This window comes from Podarcis raffonei, chromosome 2 (assembly GCF_027172205.1).
Source record: "Podarcis raffonei isolate rPodRaf1 chromosome 2, rPodRaf1.pri, whole genome shotgun sequence".
NCBI classification, from domain to species: domain Eukaryota; kingdom Metazoa; phylum Chordata; class Lepidosauria; order Squamata; family Lacertidae; genus Podarcis; species Podarcis raffonei.
Window position 1 is genome coordinate 68,099,023 of NC_070603.1, and position 25,227 is coordinate 68,124,249.

The 25,227-nt window shown below is 42.4% G+C and overlaps 1 protein-coding gene across 3 annotated transcripts in view; it reads right to left on the bottom strand.

Annotated features, from left to right (window-relative positions):
* Positions 1 to 890: 890 nt before the first annotated feature.
* The window catches only part of RNF145 (ring finger protein 145), a 59,631-nt gene continuing 35,294 nt past the window's right edge, over positions 891 to 25,227 (bottom strand). For all 3 annotated transcript variants that reach the window (XM_053377140.1, XM_053377139.1, XM_053377137.1), the window contains exons 4-11: positions 24,049 to 24,140; positions 16,824 to 17,059; positions 12,551 to 12,726; positions 11,150 to 11,290; positions 8,991 to 9,173; positions 5,808 to 5,955; positions 4,721 to 5,077; positions 891 to 2,576 (exon numbers count right to left, since the gene is read on the bottom strand). In XM_053377140.1, the coding sequence (XP_053233115.1) occupies positions 2,142 to 2,576; positions 4,721 to 5,077; positions 5,808 to 5,955; positions 8,991 to 9,173; positions 11,150 to 11,290; positions 12,551 to 12,726; positions 16,824 to 17,059; positions 24,049 to 24,140 (1,768 nt within the window). In that variant the 3' untranslated portion in view covers positions 891 to 2,141. The remainder of the gene's footprint in view (positions 2,577 to 4,720; positions 5,078 to 5,807; positions 5,956 to 8,990; positions 9,174 to 11,149; positions 11,291 to 12,550; positions 12,727 to 16,823; positions 17,060 to 24,048; positions 24,141 to 25,227) is intronic.

Consider the following 25,227-nt stretch of genomic DNA (forward strand, 5'->3'; position numbering starts at 1 on the left):
CCACTGCGTTACCTAACCCCACTGCACCAATAATCAGTATTTTGTGCCCACTAAGTATGCTCAGACCTCACTCGGGGGGTTTTTTTGCTGGGGGGTGAGGGCTCTCTCCTGTTTTTCCCCCAGGAATTTTATTTTATGTTTATGCTAGTGGGATGTGCCCATTGCTGCCTGGGAATTTTTGCAAATATGTTTGTTAAATGGATAGCCACAAATCAGAAGTGACGTTTTGGTCTGCCTTGATTCAAAATGGTGCTTGGCACCCAAAGGGCAATAAAGTCTGTCAGCTCCACCTTGGGAAGCCTTGTGCCAAGTCTGGTGATAGTATCTTGAGAGGCGGCTGAACTTAAGCCCCAAAATGGGCAGAGTCAGGATAAAGTCACGTTTTGCTCTACCATCTTGATTCAAAATGGCAGCCAGCATCCAAATGTTGACTAAAGCTGCTGTTCCCATACGGTGAATACTCATGTCATGTTTGGTGATGATTATCTCAACAGGTGTCCATATCTACATAGAACAAACAGACAAACCACTTTCCAAAATATATAGATGTAACATATGTTCGTGTGTGTTACTGTAGTCTTACAACTCCTACAAACATTAGGGTTTTCCCAAGCCTTATATTGCCTTCCTGTGTATGGATGATGCCATTATTGCTGTAAAAAGGATAGGCACTCATATAATGAGTTTATTATTAGTATATATGATTAAATTATTAGGATTGCAACTTTAGCTTCAGTTCATAACCCATAGAATAAGGATAATATAGCCTTGCCTCACAAGGTTGTGAGGAATTCTAGAATTGTAGAGTTTGAAAGGATCCCAAGTATAATCTAGTCTAAAATCCTGCAATGTAGGAAACTTTCCTATGGAAGAACAAGACAATCAAAATGTAAAAATCTTCAAAAGTACTTTATTGAGACATTCAGCTACGTCTGTCAGTCTACATCCAAATTCACTACTAAAAAATAAAGTAATGTCACATTTCACATTAGGTACAACAACTCTCGAGAAAAACAAAAAATTGAGCCAAGCCTAGTGTATAAATAAGTGACTAGTTCCTTTTCATATCAAAATTCACATAAAAAATTGCCAGCTCCCATCCCTCCCACATCCCTAGTTCTACCTGAAAGCCATGATGAATGTAAAAATTTAAATACACACACATTTTTGTCAAAGAAGGGGGAAAGGGAAGAAAAAGGTGCAAATCCTATTAACAGCTTTAGGAGTGGCATTTGCGGCGTTTGATCATACAATTGATGTACTCATTCCCAAAGGTGCAAATATTGCCAGGAGATTAATACTGCTTCAATTCATCTGCAAGAAATTATACACTACACAGAACTCAACAGCACTGAGAGGCTTCAATCAGCACCATAAAACTCCTCCCATTTCTCTCTTGCACTCACTGGTGGAGGCCAGACAGAAAGTTCACCGGAGCTTTAATGACTTCACACAGCCCATGCTGTCCAGAAAGTTCATGAACAAAAAATGTTTTCTAAAACATTGAAGTGTTTAAGACTCCATCATAAAAATTCAAGAGTTGCTATAGATTACATGAATGCAAATGCCCTACCCCAACATGCCCAAAGCACCACACTCGACTTACTTGAGTGCTGCCCTGTCCCAACACAATCCTTGATTTGTTTATTGTTACTTCTGAGATCTACAGGAGTTGTGTCACTGTTCTCGACTGAGCTCCGCTCACTGTAGAAAGACAAGGCCAAGGATATGGACTCAAACCTCTATTGCCCTTGAATTTGATTCTCCCTTTTCCATTTAAACAACACTGTCTTTTATTTTAATCTCTCCCTCTTCCTCTCTCTTCGCTCACACCCCAACATCCTCACATTTGTTCCCCACCTCCCGCCGCCCAACTTTCCCTTCCAACAATACTCAGTTTTGATTTCCAGTTTCTGCCCTTTTGCAACATGGTGGCAGCTTCTAAGGTAGTTTCCAGTGGAACCCACTGGCAGCCCTGTAAACGAAGCAGCTCACAGAAAATCAGCATAGGATATCATAAATACATTTTGGCCAGCATTCTGAGAGTTAAAACTTGTTCGAGACAAATGAAGGGTTTAAGATTCCGTCTGCCAAATCAGGAGCTCCTGGAGTGCTTAATTCTTCCACCAGCGCCCGCCTGTTCAATTCTGGATGCAGCTCCCTAGGTCTCGCGTTGCAACTTCTTCCCGTTCTTCAGCCGGCCTTTTGGCGGCAGTTTCCCCCTGGCCAGACTCACTGGAAGATGCAGTGTCCAGACTGACAGAGTCATCCTTCACATTGACAGAGTCCTGCAGGGAGCCTGATCCTTTGGCAGCTTGTCCATTGTCACTAGGTTTGCCTCCTGCCCTTTCCTGGTGCTCTACACCAGCGGGCTCAGTGGCTTGTTGCTGAACAGTGTTTTGTTCTGCTCCGGGATTTGGTTGTGGCACGGGCTCCAATCCTAGCCCTGGGGGCTGAGTTGGGTTTTTAAGTTGGCAGTGGCACAGGGGGCAGGTTTCTTGCACATAAAGCCATTTCTTAAGGCAGCCCGCATGAAAGAAATGGCCGCAAGGTGTGATGATAGCAGATTTCATGTCCTGAAAGAAAGAAGGCAGAAGGATCACACAGCGCCCAAGCAAACACACAGAGTCCTGAAGCTACCTTAAAACTCAGCATGGACTGCTAAAAGGTAAACCACAATGACCCAACTGCCCATGTTCAGTTGTCACCCTTTATTCATACACAGAGACTTGCTTTATATCTATGCATTAGTAACACACGAGAACAAAGCATAATATTTCATTCTAGGCAAGTAGGCTAAATTTTAATTACTAAGGATTTGCAGTGCAAGAACTACATAGACACAGCTGGATGAATGCCACAATTCTGTGCAGAAGCAGCATGTCCCATCACCCTTTGGCTAGCATGGTAAGTCACTCTCCCAACCTTTGAACAGGAAAGGGAGACAAGCAGAGGCGCCAGCTTCTCCAGACAATTGAGGGGGTCTGATGGGATGTTCTGACGTCACATGTGGAGCCTACTGAATATTGGGGGGCCCAGCCCCCTAAAAAATAAGATGGGGGGCATAGTGCCTTGGCCCCCAGGAGCCAGCGCTCTTGGAGACGAGGACAGTGTACTGGGCTTCTGAAGTTCTTTGAAAGCCTCCAAAATGCAGCACAACTGCAAGATTATCTCCACTCCCCTTTTCCAGTTCCAAGCTTGGAAAGGGCCTGCTGCTTTGGCACTCTATTTCCAAGATAATGAGGGTTCCTCAAAAGTGCAGCATGATTGCTGGAATGCCCCCAACCTCAGCTCCAAGCTTGGTGCTGGAGAAGGTCCCTGACTACACACTGATTGTCGGGGCGCAGCATGAGGTCAGGGAGAGGGTACCATCCCTGGAAAGAGCAGCAAGTTCCTGGCACAATTTCTGGTTGGCTACCAAGACTAGCCAAAATATGCAGATGCCTGCCTGAAGCATTTTTCACTGGCAGTTCCATTGAACCTGGATCCTTATATATGCAGTACATGTGCTCTACTAGTAACATGTGGCTTGGATTTGATGCTCCTGAACTGTAGCTAGGAAAGTACAAGAAGCTTTGTATTCCAAGAGCCATCAATGCAACCACTTCATTCAGATCCAACATGCATTCTTAGGAAGAAAAGACAGTTTTTGGGGAGTTTAAAACACAAATGTGGAAGTGTGGCTTCCAGGTTTATTTTAACTTCATTATTAATGCTCACTTAAAAGGCTAGATCTAATTTAGATAATTGGCCTTATAGTTTCTGCCCAACTGGTTCTTCGGGGATGCAGTGAACAGGCCTCAAGAGATTAAATTGTTCTTGCAAAGTCACTGGGCAGGAGTTTGGAGAAACTAGTTGAGACTGTGTGCGAAGGAACCCAACAGCCTACCTGCATCTCTGGGTGGCTACAGACATCGGCTGCAAAGTAAGTTGCCAGTGCAAGCTTATCAGCATACGCATCACACAATTTATTTCAGGCACAATTGTCAAAGTGAGATCCTTTATAAAGCAGTTACATTTGTTCCAAAAGATATGACTTCAAGCCGAATTAAAATGTGAAGCTTTTGTTTATTTAAAAAACTATGATGCATCTTACAAAATTACAGGCATCATCTGCCTTTGACCACTTTTTTTGTTTCGTTTTTAATTGTGACTGGTGAAGAGACTGGCCCAGCTCAAACACTTAACTGGGCTGGTGCTACAATTTGCATGGTGGAAGTAGTGTGTAACAAAATGTGTGATGTGGGTATACTCTTTGAAGTCTTGGAAATATAATGACCCAATCTACACTCATCTGCAGAGGGAAGAATCATACATGTCAGGTCATTGTGCAGGCAGGCTGGCAAATCATAGAATTCTAGAACAGGAAGGGACCCTGAGGGTCATCTAGACCAACCCCCTGCAATGCAGGAACCATAGTGAAGGAGCAGCCTTGCTCCCACTCCTGCATTGCACAGGTGGAAGTGCTAGCCCTGCAGGTATCTAAACAGGACAACTGTACTGCAATTTTATGTTGTGAACTGCCCTAAGATTGATGGATGAAGGGCGGGATACAAACAACTACAGTAACAGTAGTAACAGTAGTACTAGTAGTAATAAATTCCCCAGCTCAATTCATTTATAACCCAATTCAAAGGCAGAAACTTCAGCTCTTCCAATAAAATACCATAAGGAGGCAGAACAATATCCACAAAAGTACCATTTCAGAAGAGCTACACACCTGATAGCAGATGGCACAGATATCATTGTGTTGTTCCAACTGGTCTTTGGTAGCAGTGGGCAGTGATTTGATCTTATTCACAGCATCCCTGCGGAGAAGAAAACTCTTCCATCCCAACTGAGCACGAAGCCACACATTGTAATAGGAATGAATGAAGATGATCATTGAGCCCATCACAGTCCATTCTCCAAAGATGGTTTCCGACACACCATAGGCAACGACACAGAGAGCCACTAGGAACTCCAGCAGTCGATAGGTGCCATTCACATAGTAAATGACATCATCCATGTTTTCTACTGGCTCTCTCCTGAACTCCTCAACCATAAACAAGACATAAATGAAGAGTGTTCCAAGCACCTGGAGCAAGAAAAAATGACACTGATTTAAAAAGGGGACTGAGTCACAAAGCTAGAACTTCTCAATATTATGTTTGCATGGGTGAAGAATATAGATACCTAATCTAACAATGCACTTGCATAATGATAAATATATAATTGATATATTTAACTAGACAAACTCAAGGCTTAATTTTTTTATTAAAAAAAGTGGAACACTATATTTTAATGATTTATATATTTTAAGTGGAAGTCTGAATTTCAATGTTAAGAGTTTCAACACAAATACATTATGGCGTGATCAGGATAGTTTAAGTTACATGTAATATCGCTAGATACACTCCAGCCATTAAGTAGTTTTAAGGCTCACTGATTTCAGCAGGAGAGATATGAGCACACGGTCAACTCTGCTGTTAAAAATCAATGGAAAGTGCTCTGCTTTAGCTGGGTTGTGTCCAACTGTTTGACATAGATGGTTTATGTTTAAACTTCCTTAGTAATGGGAGTTTTCTAAATTGGTATATCTGTTATACCACCCATTACAATCTGTAAATACAAATGCCCTGTACTTGGGCCTGGAACACAGAACAAGCTTGATGGAAAAGACATATTCTTTCAGTCTGTATTCCCAAAAACAACTTGGTCAACACCTTGCATTCTGCTTTCTAGCCCTGGTTTTCTAACACAAGGCCTTGCTGCCAGGTACGAACTAAAAAATAATTAACAGCATACAGGAGGCCATTATACCTTACCTGGAGGGAGGTGAGAATGCTGCTAGAAATGATTATCAGTAACCAGAAGTCCATGTGGAAAAACTGACAGATCATGTAGGCCATGTAAGCTGGAAAGACCAGCAAGAACAAACACAGACTCACAGCGCGAAAATGCTTCCAAAGGCTCCTGTAAAAAGAAACACAATTTTAAAATTAAAAAGGGCCTCAGTCTTCAGTGACTTGCTGAGTAGCATCGTCTCAGTGAGGACCATCATGATCCCTGCAAAGAAACCCAGCATCCAATGGACACCCAAGGGAGCTGAATGTTTGAAAATTCAAGGCAAGTAGTAAAAGAAAGCACTTCTTCATGCAATGCGTAGTTAAAATTGTGGAATTTGCTCCGGCAGGAGGCAAGGATGGCCACCAACATGGACGGCTTTAAAAGAGGATTAAGCAGATTCATTGGGGAGAAGGCTATCGGTGACTACTAGCCACAATGGCTATGTGCTACCTCCACAGTCAGAGGCAATATGGCTCTGAATACTAAGAACTGCAGGTGGGCAGAGTGTCGCTGCACTCATGTCCAGATGGCAGACTTCATAGGGCATCTGGGTAGCCTCTATGAGAGCAGGATGCTGGACTAGAAGGGCCACTGGCCTGATCCAGCAGGCACATTTTACATTCTTATGTAACAACCCACTTAACTTTTGAACATGATTGTTCTTTCGTTTCAGCAGATGGGGAAAAAGCACTCAGTTAGCTTTATAAAAGTAGCATTATTTAGTGCCATGTTGCTTCTCTCATTCGTGACCTAATTCAATGGAGGAAGACTGCATGCCCCACCTTCCGAAGGGGTTAGCTCTCTGTAACAGTACATAAGCATAAAGCGGACACACACATATATTGCTATCTCCTGGGGGGGGGGAAGGAACCCACAACTCCAAGCTACAGCAGTGTCTGTGTAAAGAGGACTTGCATACTCCTGTATCTTTAATTCATGAAAATACCAAGGCACATCATCTGGATCTTAAAATTTAAGGACACCGCCCATAGCCATTTCTAGATCTTCTTTCCCCAGCCTAGTTTGTACCTGGCAGAGCTGAGTTACAGCCTGCTGTCAGCAGAGCCAATTTATAGGAGCCAGCTATGCATTCCGCAGCTCTGATATTCCCTTTTCCCTCAGCTAATAAATTTAGCATTTAACATGCTCCAACAACCTGTGCTGGCCACAAGTAACCTCTAAGCAAAACAAACAGACACAGTGGATATAAATAAGCCTTCTCTTATTTACCACGCTTTCAGGCTACACAGAAGAGAGGAAGACAAAGCTACAGGGAACGGTGGCAAGGTACAAAAAGCCAGAGCTTCTAACCAGGACATTTTTTTTTGAAAAAAACCCCTCAAATATTATGCATTAGGTCACAGGTAAGATTCAACACTAAAGCAATTTTAGTCCCAAATTCTTGCTGTTCTAGTAAATCAACTTCAGGTTTCTAACCCTTACGCATTTAAGGTTTTCTCTCCCCACTCCTCTGATTTATGGTCCTCAGTTGCTGTGCTCACTTTCTGCTATGTATTCATTCGGTTGTTATTGGTCGACTTGGTTCCATACTCCAAATCCCACCCTTTGCACCTCCTGCCATGCTGCTCCTTTTTCTGTGATAACTCAATATACTATTCAAAACATCTACATAAGAACATACACACACAAAAATAAACTTAGGTAGACATTTAGCAGAAGAGCTGTTAATCCTCATGACACTATTTTAGTACTTTATATCTGCATTAAAATACGGTGACTACTAAAACTGAGAACTACTCTCATACATTATAAATAGCACCAGAGAGAGCAGAGAGGACTGAACAGGACTGAACACCTGTATCCCACTTCTTTTCAGCTGCTAAGGATCTAAGCCTTCCAGACACACAGGGCTGGTTCAAATGAAACAGAGACTAAGATGTCAATGAGCCTTGGGATCAGGTGCTTCCTTCTCCCTTGCATTGTGCAGTGGTTTGCTCCTGTATCCCCAAGTTTGAGGCAAACCTCTGCTTGCTGTTTTGCCCACACTGACAAACTATGGTTTGTGCATGCTCTGCCAACCAGGATCGTAAGCCCCATAGTTGATCAGTTCAAAGGAAATGGCAAGCAGGAGTTTGCCTCAACCAGCAAAGCAACCACCAAACTGGGAGGGGTGGCTAACACCCCAGAGGACAGGATCACACTTCAAAACGACCTTGACAGATTAGAGAACTGGGCCAAAACAAACAAGATGAATTTTAACAGGGAGAAATGTAAAGTACTGCACTTGGGCAAAAAAAAATGAGAAGCACAAATGATGGGTGACACCTGGCTTGAGAGCAGTACATGTGAAAAGGATCTAGGAGTCTTGGTTGACCACAAACTTGACATGAGCCAACAGTGTGACGCGGCAGCTAAAAAAGCCAATGCAATTCTGGGCTGCATCAATAGGAGTATAGCATCTAGATCAAGGGAAGTAATAGTGCCACTGTATTCTGCTCTGGTCAGACCTCACCTGGAGTACTGTGTCCAGTTCTGGGCACCACAGTTCAAGAAGGACACTGACAAACTGGAACATGTCCAGAGGAGGGCAACCAAAATGGTCAAAGGCCTGGAAACGATGCCTTATGAGGAACGGCTAAGGGAGCTGGGCATGTTTAGCCTGGAGAAGAGGAGGTTAAGGGGTGATATGATAGCCATGTTCAAATATATAAAAGGATGTCACATAGAGGAGGGAGAAAGGTTGTTTTCTGCTGCTCCAGAGAAGCGGACACGGAGCAATGGTTCCAAACTACAAGAAAGAAGATTCCACCTAAACATTAGGAAGAACTTCCTGACAGTAAGAGCTGTTCGACAGTGGAATTTGCTGCCAAGGAGTGTGGTGGAGTCTCCTTCTTTGGAGGTCTTTAAGCAGAGGCTTGACAACCATATGTCAGGAGTGCTCTGATGGTGTTTCCTGCTTGGCAGGGGGTTGGACTCGATGGCCCTTGTGGTCTCTTCCAACTCTATGATTCTATGATTCAATCATCATGCATGAAGGAAGGAGTAAGTGAGCCTGATGACCCTTGAATGCTCATTCTCATATTCTGAAGCCATAGTTTGGTGCCTAAACTAACAAGCCCATAGTCCAAAATCCCACATATATACTAGATTTACTTGCAAAGCAAGAATCAATAGACACCACTAGAAAATGCATGGCTTACTTGTCTCTTGAAGCTCCCAGAGCTAAGACAATGGGATCTGCTATCTCAAGCATGGACTGCAGGATGGACGCAACCACAATGAACAGAATAATACTGAGCAGGAAGGCCCGGTGAACAACTTGCAATTCAATCAAGCCAGTCTGCACAGCCAGAATCAAAAGTGTGACTCCTTCCGTCATCCCTCTTCATCACATAAAAGGGAAAAAAAGGGGGGGGGAACAAGCATAACATTTGGAGTATTCATGAACTGGGCACAATTTTAGAATTGTACAACGTAACATAGAACTATGCTGTGGGTTTTTGTTGCCTTTTCATCTGATCCTTTTTCGAGACATTGGCTGTCAGCTGCAAATCCCCAATACAGTGCATTGGTCTTGGAATTCAAATCTCTGCTCACTCGACAGACTTAGGCAAGTCACCATCCATAAAATGGCTGGTGTGAGGTATGTGTGTGGTGGCCCATGGTAGAGCCTTCTCTGTGATGGCCCCCAAACTGTAGAACTCCCTTTCAGGAGAGGTGTGTCAGGCACCGTCTTCTCTACAACTTAAGGCAGTCACTTTTCTTTTGGCCTTTGATAGCTAAACTATTTAGTTGATACGTATAATATTATTCATTTATCTAATTTATGAATCGCTTCCCATAAAACATCCTGAAATGATTTAACAATAAGAATTTCAACAATAAAAATGCATATAAATACAATTGCATGTCCGATAGGGTTACAGAGAACGCTCTTGTATTTGGGGACAGGGTTGTTTTTAATCTTTCTTGGTGCCTTGTATTTTTCTTCTAGATGTGACCAACCCTGAGACCTTACAGTGAAGGGCAGCTGACAAATTTAATCACTAGCAATTAATATAAATTAATAATGATCACATGGGCCCTACATTACAGAGCTGTGAGACTTAATACAACTGCACATATCCTGTAAAATACAATATAGGTACCAGAGAATGTTTTTCGACATCTTGTCTTCACCTGAAATGATCATGGATCACTTCTGATCTCTTTGATCCTTGGCTCATTTTTGAGTACAATATATATGCTTATGTAACAATGTAAGATTTCAGCATTCTAGAAATTTTGTACCACTAATGTTTATCAATTCCTATTTTTATGCCAAGCCATTGTTGGGAGAAAGGAAGCTATTTTCAGCTGTCTCTCCTTGTAATTTAAACAGGCTTTCAGGATGAAACAAAATTACTTTGGTTGGCACACAGAAGAGAAAGGAAGGAAACTGTGGTATGAAGGGAGGGAGGAGAACACAGGTTATTACGTATCACAAAATGATATCACAATATGCCTGGTGCTTTTGGGAGCTATGGAACACCAGATGCAACTCTGAGAAGCCTACAATCTAAAACCAGGGACGTGAGAGCCAAGGGCAACTGACTAGGGCTACTCATCAAGATGGCGAGCAAATTCAGGTGTACATTCATTAAAACATTACAAGGGAACTGCAGGCTGAAGTAAGAAGAATTGTTGAAGGAGGGATGGGGAACCTGTGGCCCTCCAGATGTTGCTGGAGTGCAATTTACACCAGCTCTGGCGTAATGGTTGTTAGTTGAAGTTGACGTGCCACAAGTCCTACACCCCTGTGTTAAAACAAAGCTCTGGGGGAGGAGCTTGAAGAGGATTTTTCCCCCTTTCAGGTTGGGGTGTTCTGGCAGGGAGCAAAAAATATAAAAGGCAAAAGTGAGGCAAACTGATAATGCAATAAAAGCTTAGGAGAAAAATTACCATCAGATGTGCAAAAGAACTTTTAAAGCTCTCTGCTTTGCTTACTGGGCTCTGGGAAGTGCCTGTGTCAGCTATGGAGGCTCTTGCTAGATCTCCAATGGCCCCCTGCTCTTCTGCCTCCCCCCGCCAAAAAAAATTCAGCCAAGCACATAAAGCTGTGATCGTGTACATAAAACTTGAGCAAGTTGCAATCCCCTTGGAATGCACTGCAAAGGAGCTAAGCAGCATGTTTCTTAGGGGGAAAGGTACAAGATAGCCTATATTTCAGTGTCAAATCCAGTAACAGTAGGACCTGAGCAATATAGTAAGCTATTTTTGTGGCGAGCGGGATTTAGAAAGATTACACTATGCTGTGCTCAGCCTAACTAAACACAGCCTAAGTTGTCAAAGGTTTAAGCATCCTCTGCTGTGCACTTACCTGTTCATAGCTGGGTCGTTCATGAATGCTCGGTAGCCTTGCAGGTAAAACTTGCAGAGGGTTAGGACTCCAAGTGCCACGAAGGAGACTGTAAACACCAAACCCAGGAGGGAATAGGGAGTGCTGCAGCATTCTGCAATACTAGGAAGGAGAAAATACAGCTGAATTAGATCTTTGTGCATAGATACACAGAAGAGGTTTGAGTGGTCCCTGATGCGGCTAAAACAGACACAAGGAGAACAACAGAGTAAGAATAGGATGGGAATGGAGATGGGGTAAGCAGGGGAATATCAATATGAATCAGTCCATTGCCATATTCTATAAATACTAATGCTGGAGCTGCACATCTAGCATAGCAGTGAAATCCTAAAGCATTTCTACTCAGAATGGGTCTTAAATGTACATACGTATCAGGCAGCAATAGTCAACTTTTGGAGATATTACTGGAGATGTGTATTACAAGATAGCACCATTGAGGCAGGGGGTCCAGTCCGCTTATATTTTGATAACAAGTCGTTCATTGACGAATAGAAATTAATACTTTTAGTTTGCTCATTGATATTTCGATCCAAAAGAGTCCAGTTAGATGCAAGGTTAAACCAATGCATTAATACATCAATTCCCATTTAGCCAAAATATCAGACACAAGAAACCAGTTGTGGTGGGGCAACAACACTGAAGGGTACATATACAAGGTTTCCATTAGTAGTTGACAAGGGTTGACACGATTTCCAGTGTCAATCTGCATTAGCCCAAGGATGTCTGCACAATACAAGCCTAATATGATTGTAAAATTAGAAATTAAGTTGCTGCATGAGGGTTTGGGTCCATTCTGATGTGTTACTCTGCAATCCCATTAAACCGTTTATAGTTATTTCTGGTTATCAATGAAACCCAACTTCTTCTTCTTCCTGGAACATGCAAGACTGCAATAGGCCCCAAGAGACAAAGGCTACAATGACTCCACAAAGCACAGTGCAACAGATCCTTTCCTTGGGGTAGAGTGCCAACCACTTTTGATCATTTTGGCTGCTAAACCTGCCAAAGAAGCCTTCTCTTAGATTTCCTCCTGGAAATCATTTACTGAGGGGTGGGGCAAGGAAGTTTAGCAGAAACAGGAACTCCCAATTTCTGTAATTCTTCCTTTAAAAAATAAGGTGGGAAGGATTGCAGGCATATGCATGTATGTGCAAACGATCTGTGGTGCAGGTTTCATTGCTTGTGAGGTGAGCCCTGTCACATGTGTAGAAACTTCTATGATGGTGTATATGCCAACAGGTGCATACAGCTTTTGCCACCCTGGTGTCCTCCATACATTTTAGAGTATAACGTTCTAGCCAGCCATGCTGCTTTACACAGCACAGATTAGCAACATCCCACTACAGATTTTTTGTTAATTACCTGGTTAGAAAAAGAAAGAGTAGCCTCTCCCTAGAGGCAGGTTGATCCCGTGTGCTGAAGTAGGAGTAAATCTGAAGAGCAAACAGTACCAGCCAGAAGACCATGAAGAGGACAGGGACCACCAGCTGGTTCCACAGGGACATCCCCAGGGCCAGGAGGCCATACACTTCAACCACCTGGACAAGTTAAAAGAAGAGAAGATTTTTAATGATTTCCGTTGCCTCCCCAAAATCTAAATATCAGAAGGAGAAAATGGGGACCACTGGATGTAAATAATGAGTGACGGCACAGTTATTCACATTTACTGTCACAACCAATCAGACATTCTGCCAACTATTTTTGCCACATTCCTGTTGACAAATCACAGGTGTCAAATCTGAGCCACCACTTTTACCTTTTTTTTAATAAAAAAAATGAAAATCATTTTTCAGTTGCAATCTCTGGTTCCTAAACTAGCATGTGGCATTCATTTTGATAATTAAGGCACATCTTTGTTTCTTGGCACTTTACTGAGATGATGATGATAATAAACGGCCTCGGTCCTGTATACCTGAAGGAGCATCTCCACCCCCATCGTTCAGCCTGGACACTGAGATCCAGCGCCGAGGGCCTTCTAGCGGTTCCCTCATTGCGAGAAGTGAGGTTACAGGGAACCAGACAAAGGGCCTTCTCAGTAGTGGTGCTTGCTCTGTGGAACGCCCTCCCATCAGGTGTCAAGGAAATAAGCAGCTATCCTATAGCTATCCTATTTTTAAAAGACATCTGAAGGCAGCCCTGTTTAGGTAAGTTTTTAATATTTAATGCTGTACTGTTTTTAACACTCGATTGGGAGCCGCCCAGAGTGGCTGGGGAAATTCAGCCAGATGGGCGGGGAATGAATGAATGAATAAATAAATAAATATAATACACTCAGTTCTGCATCGATGGAAGGCTTTGAATCTAATCATGCTCTAAGAGTAGGATCAGTAGTGGTTGGGTGTGTGGAACAATATGGGATGGGAAAGCAATTATGGCAAGATCAAAATGCTATCTGAAATGACTTAAGTAAAACGGAGGCAAGAAGCTCTGCACAAAACTTCTGTGCTTGAAGTTCAGCTATGGCAATGTGCACAACAGTCTGCTTGGCTTTTCTGAAGGTTCAGCTGTTGCACTTATTTATGGTTAAGAACTACTTTACGGATAACAATGGAAGTACCAGAATATCAAAATGTAGCTTCTCAATGGCTGTTCCTAAATTTTGTGCTCTTTAGCCACTGCTGAGCAGCAAACATGTACTTAGCTGATTCAACTGTTACTTCTGCAATGGAAGCTTTTGCCAAGGTGACTATGCTTGCTGAGATTGTGGGAGTTGGAGTCCCAACAACATAAGGAGGACGCCACACTGGCTACCCCTCATATGGCATTTTCAACTTTCAACAAGGTGTTTCCCTAATGGGGGAGATAGATAAGGATACACTGCCATGAGCAACTGGAAACAACAGAGGTAGGTTCACTAGACAGAATGCCCAGAAACTCTAATTGCAGCTGGAGGTGGGGACAGGATATGCAACCAGTTTTGCCTATATTCTTCACCCGTGTGCTTTCAAGAACTGTAGGGCTCTGGAGATATGGCTGCAAAGCAGTATTTCTGTGTTTTAAATCCTTCTCCTGGATTTGCCCTGCCTCTTCTGGCATAAAAAAAAACTATTGATAACAATGTCACCTCCAAGTCTCATAAGGAGACATATGAGCAAAATATTGATTTACACTGAATTAATTCAAGCTGAGAAAAGGCAACCAATCAGATCAGTGAGAGCAACTGGAATACAAAGTAAGCAAAATACAGTTAAGCCAACTCTGGTCAAGATTAAACAAGACGAGTTCTAGCCTGGAATATATATTAGACAGACAGACAAACATTTGCTGGATGAGTTCATTGGATCTTTTTTTTACTTGTAAGCATAAAGCCTCAGTTTTTTGTTTTGAGCAATATATATATTCCCTGTTTCAGAACAAATACAATTCTGATTACAGCATGTTATTTTGTAGAAGTTGTCATGCCCTAACCCTAAATTACACTATATTGGAATCTTAACACAAAGCCAATTCAGAGCTATAATTATGCTCTGATTGCAGGCAGTTTGTCTGAGATGCAATTTGGGGGGAAATTAACTTAGTGACAATTCTGTCCTCTTTTAAACAGCACTCCATTCTCTCTAGCTTACATTACACACAGTTATTCTTAACCACAGGCTTTTATTTATTTATTAGCATCTCTATGATCCAAACAGAAGGTAGTAAGTATCTTCCAGATTGTTTAGATATTCTCAACAAGTAAATGTCAAGATTTGCACAGGGAATTAACAAAACAGTGGTATGAGTACTGTTTGTCAAGGACAAACACCTTTCTGCAAATGTTGAGAGTGTGTGGCACTGTACTTACCAGGCATTAAGATTTCCTGCACAGGTTGCATTAGAAAGCCAGCTTATTTTTAATGCCTTCAAATGAATAAGAACTAAGGCAATCTAAACTATGTACATACAAGTACGTTTTTTAAAAAAGTTGCATTTGTTTTATATTTTTACTATGTCTTTTTCAGTTATCCACCTTGAATAAAGTTTCAAATAAGGTATATCCATCTAAACTACTGTATTTTTCGCTCTATAGGACACACTTTTTCCCCTCCAAAAATTGAGGGGAAATGTGTGTGCGTCCTATAGAGCGAATGCAGGCGCCTTGGCTTCAGCGATAGCAACACTAAGCCTCCGAAGAGCAGAGGGAGCACTCTCTCTGCGCTCCAAAGGCTTCACGTTGCTTTCGCTGAAGCCTGGAGAGTGAGAGGCGTCGGTGCGCACCGACTCCTCTCGCTCTCCAGGGATATCCGCGCGCAGCCCCTCCAGCAGGGAGAGGCTGCACGTGGCTATGGCTTCTTTAGCCCCGCGCAGCCTCTCCCAGCAGGGGAGTCCCGAGCAAAGAGGAAGCCAAAACAGCGAGCGGGATGGATCCCGCTGGCTGCCTTGACTTGTGCCATAGCCGTGCACAACCCCTCCGGACGGGAGAGGTTGTGCGCAGTCTGTACGCTGCTCTTTGGGGCTGGGGGGGAAATAAGATTTTTTTTCTTGATTCCCCCACCCTAAAAACTAGGTATACCCTATGGTTTGGTGCGCCCTATGGAGCAAAAAATACGGTATGTGACAGGACTGTTGTGAGGATAAAAGTGAGGGTTCTCTTTCATTCAGCTTGCCCCCAGTTTCCAGCAGATGTTGTGGGGCCACAGCCAATTACATCATGGATGCCACAGGCAGAGGTACTGAAGTTCCCTCCACTAACATGTCTGACACATCATAACAGCAAATGCAATTTTAAATGTAAAATTAAGTGATGCCATCACCCCACCCTCCAGTGCCAGTGGTTCTTGCATTTAATGTTTCATTAATCAATATTAATTATCCTTCAGCAATTTGGCACTGACTGTAGATCACAAAGCAAGACTAAATTGATTTGATTTATTATATTTCAATGCTGCTTTTCCTTCAAACGAATCCCAAAGCAGCTTGCAAACAGTAAGACTGTCACCTGGGGGAGCCCTAATTTCCCCTGCCCATTTCCCCTCCTTCCCATCACCGCACAGATGAATGTACACACAGATCAGATAGCAAGTTCTCTGTTAAAGAGAGAACGTACCATCGTGTTAATTAACAAGCTGATGGTTATTTATATACATCTTCAATTCTACAGCTGCATTTGAGATTGCAGCAGTGTAATTAGCTATTTCAGTGTTTCATTAACTTCACGGATACATAGTATTTTTGGGTCGAGAGGATTCATTCCTCATGAACACTCATACACAAGCGGAAGCAATGCTTACAAACAGCAAGAATGGTTCATATTGGAACTGCTGTCAAAATGTTTCGCATAGCAGAAAGCAGTGTAGGTGGCAAGGGCGAAAGGGAGCTGTGGGCAATGAGACCTCTATTCATTCATGGGATAAGGCAAAACTGAAATAGATAGCATTTCTCTCATTCAACAATGAAACCCTCCAATGTACAGGGCTAAAAGAGACCTCTGTGTTATCGGTACCTGCACTGCACTTTGCATTACTCAAAAACAGCCGTTTTTAGGATTGGCTCACAATCACATTCTACAAGCAACCCAGGCTTGCATCCAGTACCTAAATGCTGGATATAGGTGTGTTTGTTTGTCTGCATATGTATATGCACCTACCATATTACAAAAGTATGCAAGACCTAATGATAAAACCAGTTACTTTATTTCAACATGCATACGTCTTACCTGGACAAGTTCCCTATATGCAGACTTGGCCAGATTGTATGGTACCAGAAGATTGGATGCCAAAAAATAGAGAACTTCCAAGCCGGTGAAAATCATGGCAAATTTGTTGATGATCACAATAGTTTCCAGAGGGACCAGGCAAAGCCGTGCCAGCAGAGGGAGCATGTGAGCAGAGAAGAGCCAGATTTGTTTGGTTTTCATGACACAGGAGCAAAGGGTGCATACCACAAGCTGACCTGAAAGTGACAGAGAACACTGAATAGCGACATCCTTTCCATTTCAACAAAATCTGCATCTTATTAGTGGCTCCCACCTCCCCCAGTAACCTCATTAAGCAGCACCATAGCCTAGAACGCAGCCTGGCGCATCTTATTTTGATTAAATACATTGTCCTCACGCAACTATGATGGACTAAATCGACAGCAAAGGGGGAAGATCACACTGGGGACTCTGCAGGGCCGGATTTAGGTTTGTTGAGGCCCTAAGCTACTGAAGGTAATGGGGCCCTTTATATGTCCAGCTGTCCTTTGTCAACAACAAATTGTTGCTGTTTTTTGTGTTGAATATATGCTATGTGGTCATTTATGGACCTAATAGGTATCTAAAGCATAGCTGTCAACTTTCAGATTTGAAAATAAGGGATCAGCAGCCTCACCTGTCCTGGGGACAGTCTATGGGATATCTAACAATCCGGGATAGCAGCAGGAAGCGGCACTGGAATAAGGGAATTTCCCGCCAAAAAAGGGAAGGTTGACAGCTATGATCTAAAGCCATTTGCACAAGTTGCCATGTAACCTGTAGGCACCCTATATATAGAAATGAGCAAATGAGTGATATTATAGGGAGCAGGCTAGCAGGCGGGGCCCAATACTTATATCATTGGAGTAACTACACAAACTACACAACACAAAACACTGTTGCTGTATGTAGGTTTTATTTGTTTTTTATCTTATATTTTGTAAATGTACATCCAGTTGTTTTTTTTCCTTTACATTTTTTTTGGGGCCCCCAAGAGAGTGGGACCCAAAGCTATAGCTTGTTTAGCTTATACGTAAATCCGGCACTGGGACTATGCGTAACTGCCAAATCTAAATATGTAAAAGCTGCATACGAAACATAGCTCAGCTAGTCAAGCTGCTTCTTAACAGAAGCCAAATTGTGGTTGCTGCATGTTTTGTGAAAATATGGGAGGACTGTGGCAAAAATATAAATATAAAAAATATAGCCCTAGGCAGTATGCTTAAAGCAAGGGTAGCAAACTTTGCCAGTCCAAAGCCCACAGTCCCTCGTGGGTGAGCTCCCAGGGACCACATGGCAGTGGTGAGTGGGGTCAGAGACAAGTATGGGTGGACCAACAGATGTGATCCTTACCTTTGTACTCTTGGTTATATTCGGTCAGAGGTTTCTACACACACACCACTGCAAGCAAGCAAGCAAGCAAGCGGCGCTATCACACTTCAAAAACATGCACCAGAGCACTCAAGAAAAGTGTGGAGCACGACCAATGGGAAGTGTGGCTTAAAAAGGGTGTGTAGCCTGGGCAAGTTCCCAGGGGTCAGCTGGAGTGTCCTGGAGGGCCACATTTGGCTTCAGGGCTGAGGTTGGAAGGGCTGCCTTACATATTACGGGAGCCCCGTTCGCATCTAGAAGCAAATGTAACCCGTGTCTGCGTGGGTCACATTTTGGCACTTCTGCGCATGACATCATTTTGAGCGTATGCGCATACGCAAGCAGCGAAACCCGGAAGTAACGTGCTCTGTTACTTCCGGGTTGCCGCAGAGCACAACTCGAACACGCTCATCCCGAAGCACGTTCAACCCGAGGTATGACTGTATATTTTTATATTTATATCTACAGACTGGCTGTGTGTGCTTAACAGTGCAAACTTAAGCATGGTTACTCAGAACCAAGTTGCACCAAGGTCAATGGAGCTTACTCAGAGGTCAGGGTGCCTAGAACCACAGTCTAACACTTGTACTGTTTGAAAAAGCTAAATAGCTTCCCTGCTGTGTATGTCATTACAAGGTATGTGCAGTTAATAATGAGAGGGAGGGGTGCAATTTTAATGGCTTTCGCTGCAGGAATAAAACAAAAAATGTAACTTATGAAGCAAGTTTCTCCACACCCAATAACTTAGCTCAGAGTAAGGGTACTTAACACTGAAATGCTGCTCAAAAGATATTAATATTCCCAAGATGCAGCTTACTCATGACTCGTGAGGGAATACTTAGGAACTCTTGATAAGATAATGAGGCTTTCAACTTTCATAAATGGAAGGATGCCCTCATGCCCACAGTTAAGAGTGACTGCTGCACATAACACATAGACTCAGGCTGCAATCCTGTGCCCACATACCCAGGAGTCAACCATATGGAGCTCAAGGAGAATTAATAACACGTAGGCCTTGCCTAGGATTGTGCTTTGAAAAGTGGCAGCCAGAAGCCACTTCATCTTAGGAAGACTGCTTCCCAATCATCCAACAGAGCCTAGGAGGTTAGCTTTCAAACTATCAGAGGTATGCACAAACCACAAAATTCAGTTCAAACCCATATTCTGCACATCAGAAAACACCCCCCCCCCTCAGTCAGAAGTAGCTTTACACCTTAGATGGTAAGCTTTCAAATATGCTTTTAGCAAAAGCTTGACTGTAGTATTTTTTTTCTTTTTTTGACAGCTGGATCACCCAGGTGCCACAAAACCCCTTAGGGGTTCTGGCTTTGCCTCCTATCACCTCATATAGACCCCATTTCACTTCTGAGGCACCTCACCTTAGTTCTGAATTCATCCAAATCTGATGCATACCATTTGGATACTGTGTGTGTGTGTGTGTGTGTGTGTGTGTGTGTGTGTGTGTAACAGTTCATATTCTAAAATGCAGGCTGTAATATACAAGTTGTTTCACAGAAGTGAAAGTAAAAGTCCCATCTGTGGAGGTGCTTATTAAGATGGCTTGAACTTTCCACTGTTTCTAACTTAGTAATCGTCGTTTTCTATTGTGGCCCAAAACATACACACGCAAACACGGCAACACATTGTAACTGTTACACAATAAGCCTTTTAAAGGCAGCAAATCCTTTTGTGTCAAAGCTAGTGTCATCAGTGACACAACAACACCCAACTTCCTATACTTGTACCTCTTGTGCACACTGACTGGGCGATCCTCCCTTCTGGGAGTCAGAAAGTGTCATTCATATAACGTATCTGTTAGAACCAAAGCTACGTCCTCCAATTTCATTCACAAAAAGAAGACATTTGCTGATTTCCAGACATTAATGAGGACTGGCTGAATATTAAAGAAAAGTTTTGCTCATGGCTGCAGCTAAGAGAATAGTTCAGAACTTCTGAAGTACCGTACACATATTTGGTTACTTGAAGTTGCTCCACATTCATTTATAAGAGAATACAGAACATGATTCACACAACACAGATGACAAAACGGAGCTTGAGAGTGAATAATCTAAGAGCAGGTGATCTGAGTAATAGTCTAATTAAAGCAGCATATAAAATGCCCAAAAATTTAGCGCCTTCTCGAATTCTCCTCCTGTTGCTTAACTTTGTATAATTTTCTCTTTGCAGTTTTCCAATTATAGGTACAAAAAGTGAAGGCGCATTGGAAAGCAAAGGCAATCTTTAAATTCTACAGAATTGTTGTGGTGCCCCCTAATTGGTTGCTGGTATGAACAAGCCTGTATGTCAGCTGTCTTCACCCTCTCAGATACCTCCAGTCTCACCCAACCACCTCGAGACACAGCAGAGAGTTAGACAATCCTGTTTGTCAGTTTAACTTTTTTATTTTATTTTGTTAAGCCCATCTCCTTTTACATAATCACTGGTGCAACTGGTAATTTCTTGTTCCAGAGGGAAATGTGGAACCCACAGCACGAGCCTGCAGTCAAAATTAATTACACACATCAATATTTTAAGCAACTTCGCAACCTTCCCATATGCCAAGACACACAAGATGGGGAAGTTTTAAAATTAGCCCAGTGTTCTTGAGACAGGGCTAGCTTAGTCAATGTGGCTGGAAAGAGGGAGAGAGAAAGAAAACAACCACACCAACAGCAGAGTACTTTTGTGCACCGGCCCATTAGTGTGAATGCTGGAAAATGGGATTTTTGAGCAATTAGTTCATCAGCTATGAAACAGAAGCCATTCATTTTGCTTGTTAAGCCCTTGCACTGAAGTATGATGCTTGGAGACTTAATCATAGCTGAGGGCTAATTTCCACTGCAGTCTGTTTATCATTACACGAATTAGAAAAACGCAGGCACAATCAGATCAAAGGGCGGCATATATTCTGATCTGAATGTCTCTCACAAGAGGCAAAGGAAATAAGCTGATACCTCAAGTTTTAGGTTAACTGAAAGTATTCTTATCATGTGGAAGTTTTGTGGGAACAACCAGGGGAGCAGAGACTGATTTGATAGCGAAGGGTGTTCTGCTTTGTGCGCTTAAGCACACCATTAATGCAGAATGGTGGCCATAACTCAAATTCCTGACCATATCTCTCCCCACCTAATCTTCCTATTCTCTCAAGGCAGGTTCAAGATGCCTATGCATGTTGCTATTTAAGGGAAAAAAAGCTGAGAGCCATGAGTGCGGGGAGCATGTGTGTATATATGGACAGACAGATAAGGGAAGGAAGTTCCTGCATTGCACAACAGCATAAGAAGGTTAAACTAGAGCCACCTCCTGCTCACCAGGCCCTGACCTTTAGCAACCAACCACTATAATGCAAATGACCTATAACAGGGGTTGCCATTGTGGCACCTGCAGCCACACATGCACCCACAGAGGCATTTACGACTGAAATTAGGGTGGAAAGAAGGATTATGTTGCAATGCAACCAATAGAATAGGTTGTGGTGTGTGTGTGGTGCCCTTGTTTGCAGATGTGCTTAACCGGCCCGAATGTGGTTGGCAACACTTGCCCTATATAGTGCTGACTGTTGAGGTTGAGCTTTCGGTTAGCAGGATCCCTGAGTGGTACAGTGCACAGACTAGGCTGCTGGTGGTATTGTTTACTCGTTACCACTTGCCACTCTGAGATACTTCAGGATGTGAAAACTCTTTTACAGCTTAAATTGAGTCCCGGAGGTGGGCTTAATTAAGACTGGAGGAAGCAGTTTTTTTCTTCACTTCTAATTTATTCCGCCACCACTCTTAGTTTCTAAAGGAGATCAGAGCCCCAAACAGCATATAGCTGGGGGAGGAAATTAGGGTTAAGGGATGATACATGCTTTATGGCGCAAATCCTCCAGTCTAACTAGAAGGGCTATGGTTCAGTCTTTGTCAGTATGTTTTGCAGAGGGGGGTTGTCTCCCTTTATTTTTTGTATTTCCAAACTTTCACTTCTCTGCACACCTGGGCAGTGTTCAGAAATGTCACTTAACATCAGAAATTTAGGATCCCAGTCTTTCCTGGATACCCAATTGAGGACGATTTCCGTCCTACAAGCTTAACTAACAGGACTTTTCACATAAAGCCCCAGGAACAACAATTTGGGGAGAAAGGCTAGGGATTCCCAAGAGGATTCTCAGCTTACCCACAAGAGGTTGTATCGAAGTAATGAATTAACCTGAATGGGTCTACTCTGACTAAAAGTTAGCTGAATACAGTCAGTCAATTGTATTTTATAACTGCCCTCCTCCCACCCTCAATGAGAGGCTCAGTTTGGCTACTGGTGAAATGGAAACTGGGAAATTAAAAAAAACCTGAGCCAGCAGAACTGTTGGAAGATTAAAACTATATAGTTTGAGACTTGAAAATAAATGCCAAGAAAACAGTTTGGATTAGGAGCTTCTTTTCCAGAGTGCTCATGAAAAGAACATGCTAACTGTAAAATGGAAACTGAATGAAAGCATATTTGTAAGGAAAGAGACAATCCTTTTCAAGATTACAAGTAGTCCCTGGTGGTAGTGGTGGGACTTTTTTTTTTTAATGATGATAGAAATAAGTGGGTGTTGCGAAATTAGATCAGAAGGGAAAGCAGCCAGCCTAGCCAGAAACAGCAGCTTTTTATTCCTGCGTTAGAACAAACACCTCTAAAGAAAGCTTTCAGGCCTCCCATCTCTGTTTTCTCAAAAACCACAACACATTCACCATAGCAAAGAGACTGAAAAAGGTGGGATTTCTTGCTGAAGGCTGCATTACTGGTAGTTTCGGCAAATGAGCTGTTTAAAAAAGTTACTGCCAAAAGACAAGCTGATTTCCTGTCAGACCAGCTGTAACATCACCATAAAGCAGAAGATGAATATCCCTTTGTAGGGCTGGAACATGCTTTGCTTATGAAAGAAGGTCCCAATAATAAAAAACTGGTCAAAGCCACAAGGCCACCATGGACACAAAACACCCAAAATCAGTCTTGAGTACAATGCTAACTTATTTTTGAACAGCCTGGTCTGTAACTAAAATTAAAAAAACAACCAATGAATCAGCATTTATTTATTTCCTTCTTCCCTTAAAATTTCAGGTATCAGTTTATTTTAATGTTGATTGTTTAGTTAGGGTGTCCTCATCTACATCACAAAAAAGTCATCTAAAAAGAGAGGAAAGATTTCAAGGCCCCTGCTGCTCTTCCTTATGGTTCTTGCTCTATAAACCAGTCAAAACATGCCTTCAAATAGAGGACAATCCTCTGATAGGCCTCCAAGCAGAGGACTGTCCTCTGGAAAAACAAAAAAATAATTAGAATTATTGATATAGTGCAGCGTTTTTATATAGTATAGTGGGTGTGGCGTTTTGTGTTAGTGTCATTATATAGGGGTTAACAGCGACATCAGTTTCCATTCCTGTCTCAAAACGGCCCCACGGTTTCTTACCAAGGGCCTGTAATATTTGAAAACAAGCAAACAGAATTCACAGAAACGTGTAGCTGCAATTCTCTGCCCTAAAGCTGGAATCTCCAAATATTACAGGCCCCTTACTGCTTAATCCACATAATCCAGATCACAGGTTGGCACAAATAGAAAACAGGACTGAACGAGCAGACCATTCCAAAGAAGACACAGAACAAGCAGTACCCAGTAACTGAAGAAAAGGAGCCAAAATTGCAGCTATGGTCTGTGAAGCTACACAATCACTATTAATTTTGTTTGCTATAAATGGCAACACACAGGCAGATAAATATGGCTGAAGAGGGTGATTTTGATTATGTGAAATGTGCTTTCATGGTACAAGAAAGAACATGGTGCCCCTCAGGAGATGTCGAATTTGAGTGTACTCACCTATTAAGGCTGTCATAAAACGATTCATGGAAAGAGGTTCTAAGTACATTGGCCCTTCATAGCCAGACTCCAGCTCACTCCTCACATAATCCCTGAGGAACACAATGAAGCATTATTAAGTCAGGTGTAAGAATGGGTGCCATTAACTGTTCATGCAAAAAGACCCTCCATTTCTTTTTTTGCCATGCACATTCCAGGAAATCATAGACACTTGTTGTCCATTTGTTTAGACAAAATCTATCAAAGATTTGTATGGATGCTCCTGAAGTACCCAAGTCTGTTATACTCCTTTATCATAGTGTATCAGTCTGAGGTCGTAGAACACATCTTCTGGTATTCCTATCCAAGTCAGACCACTGGGCCCATCAATCTCAGTAGCTGACCAACAGCAACTCTCCAAGGTTTCAAGACTGGGGACCTTCATTGTCCTACCTGCTAGAGACTGAACCTGGTACCTTTTGCAGATGCTCTACCACTGAGCTATGCACCTTCTTTTTTACATCTGAATAGGGCCAATGTCACATGTGACCAATTGCGCAACTGGCTACTTTGCCACTATTGCGCACCATTGGGAAACAAGTGCTGTTTCCCAATATCACAGAGGGCGTGGGGAGCAAAACTCACTCAGAATTCACAGAAGAAGATTTTGTATACTGGTTGTCCTAGGTGCAAGCCATGAAAATGTCCTGTGTGAAATAGCCCTCAGTAAACCTACAACTCTTCTCATTTTAAACTAAAGCATGTATCGTGTCTTACCGTTCCTAGAAATTTCACCAGCTTTCTTTAACCTGAATACATCCTACTGGGAGGTGGGTTACAAAAATGTGACTTTGCAACCAGATAAGCAGAACAAATAAGCCTCATAAAAATGTACCAATTTCATTTTTTTTTTTTAAAGAAGAAGTAGTTCCATATATGCATCATGTTCTTTTCCTGTTTTGGGGACAGGAACAAAAAATAATTAAAACCACTGTTGCATCTCTTCAAGCAGAGAAGCTTTCAATGGTTTACAAACAGTTCTGTAATCCAATCTAAATACTAAACAATGAAAGAATTGGGGCTACAAACAAGCCACAAAAAGGCTTATACAGCCAAACTTAAGGCTGTATACAACTTAAGCCATACATTGATTAATTAAAGAGGCAGCCAGATTGTATTTATTACTTGCTCTCATTGGCA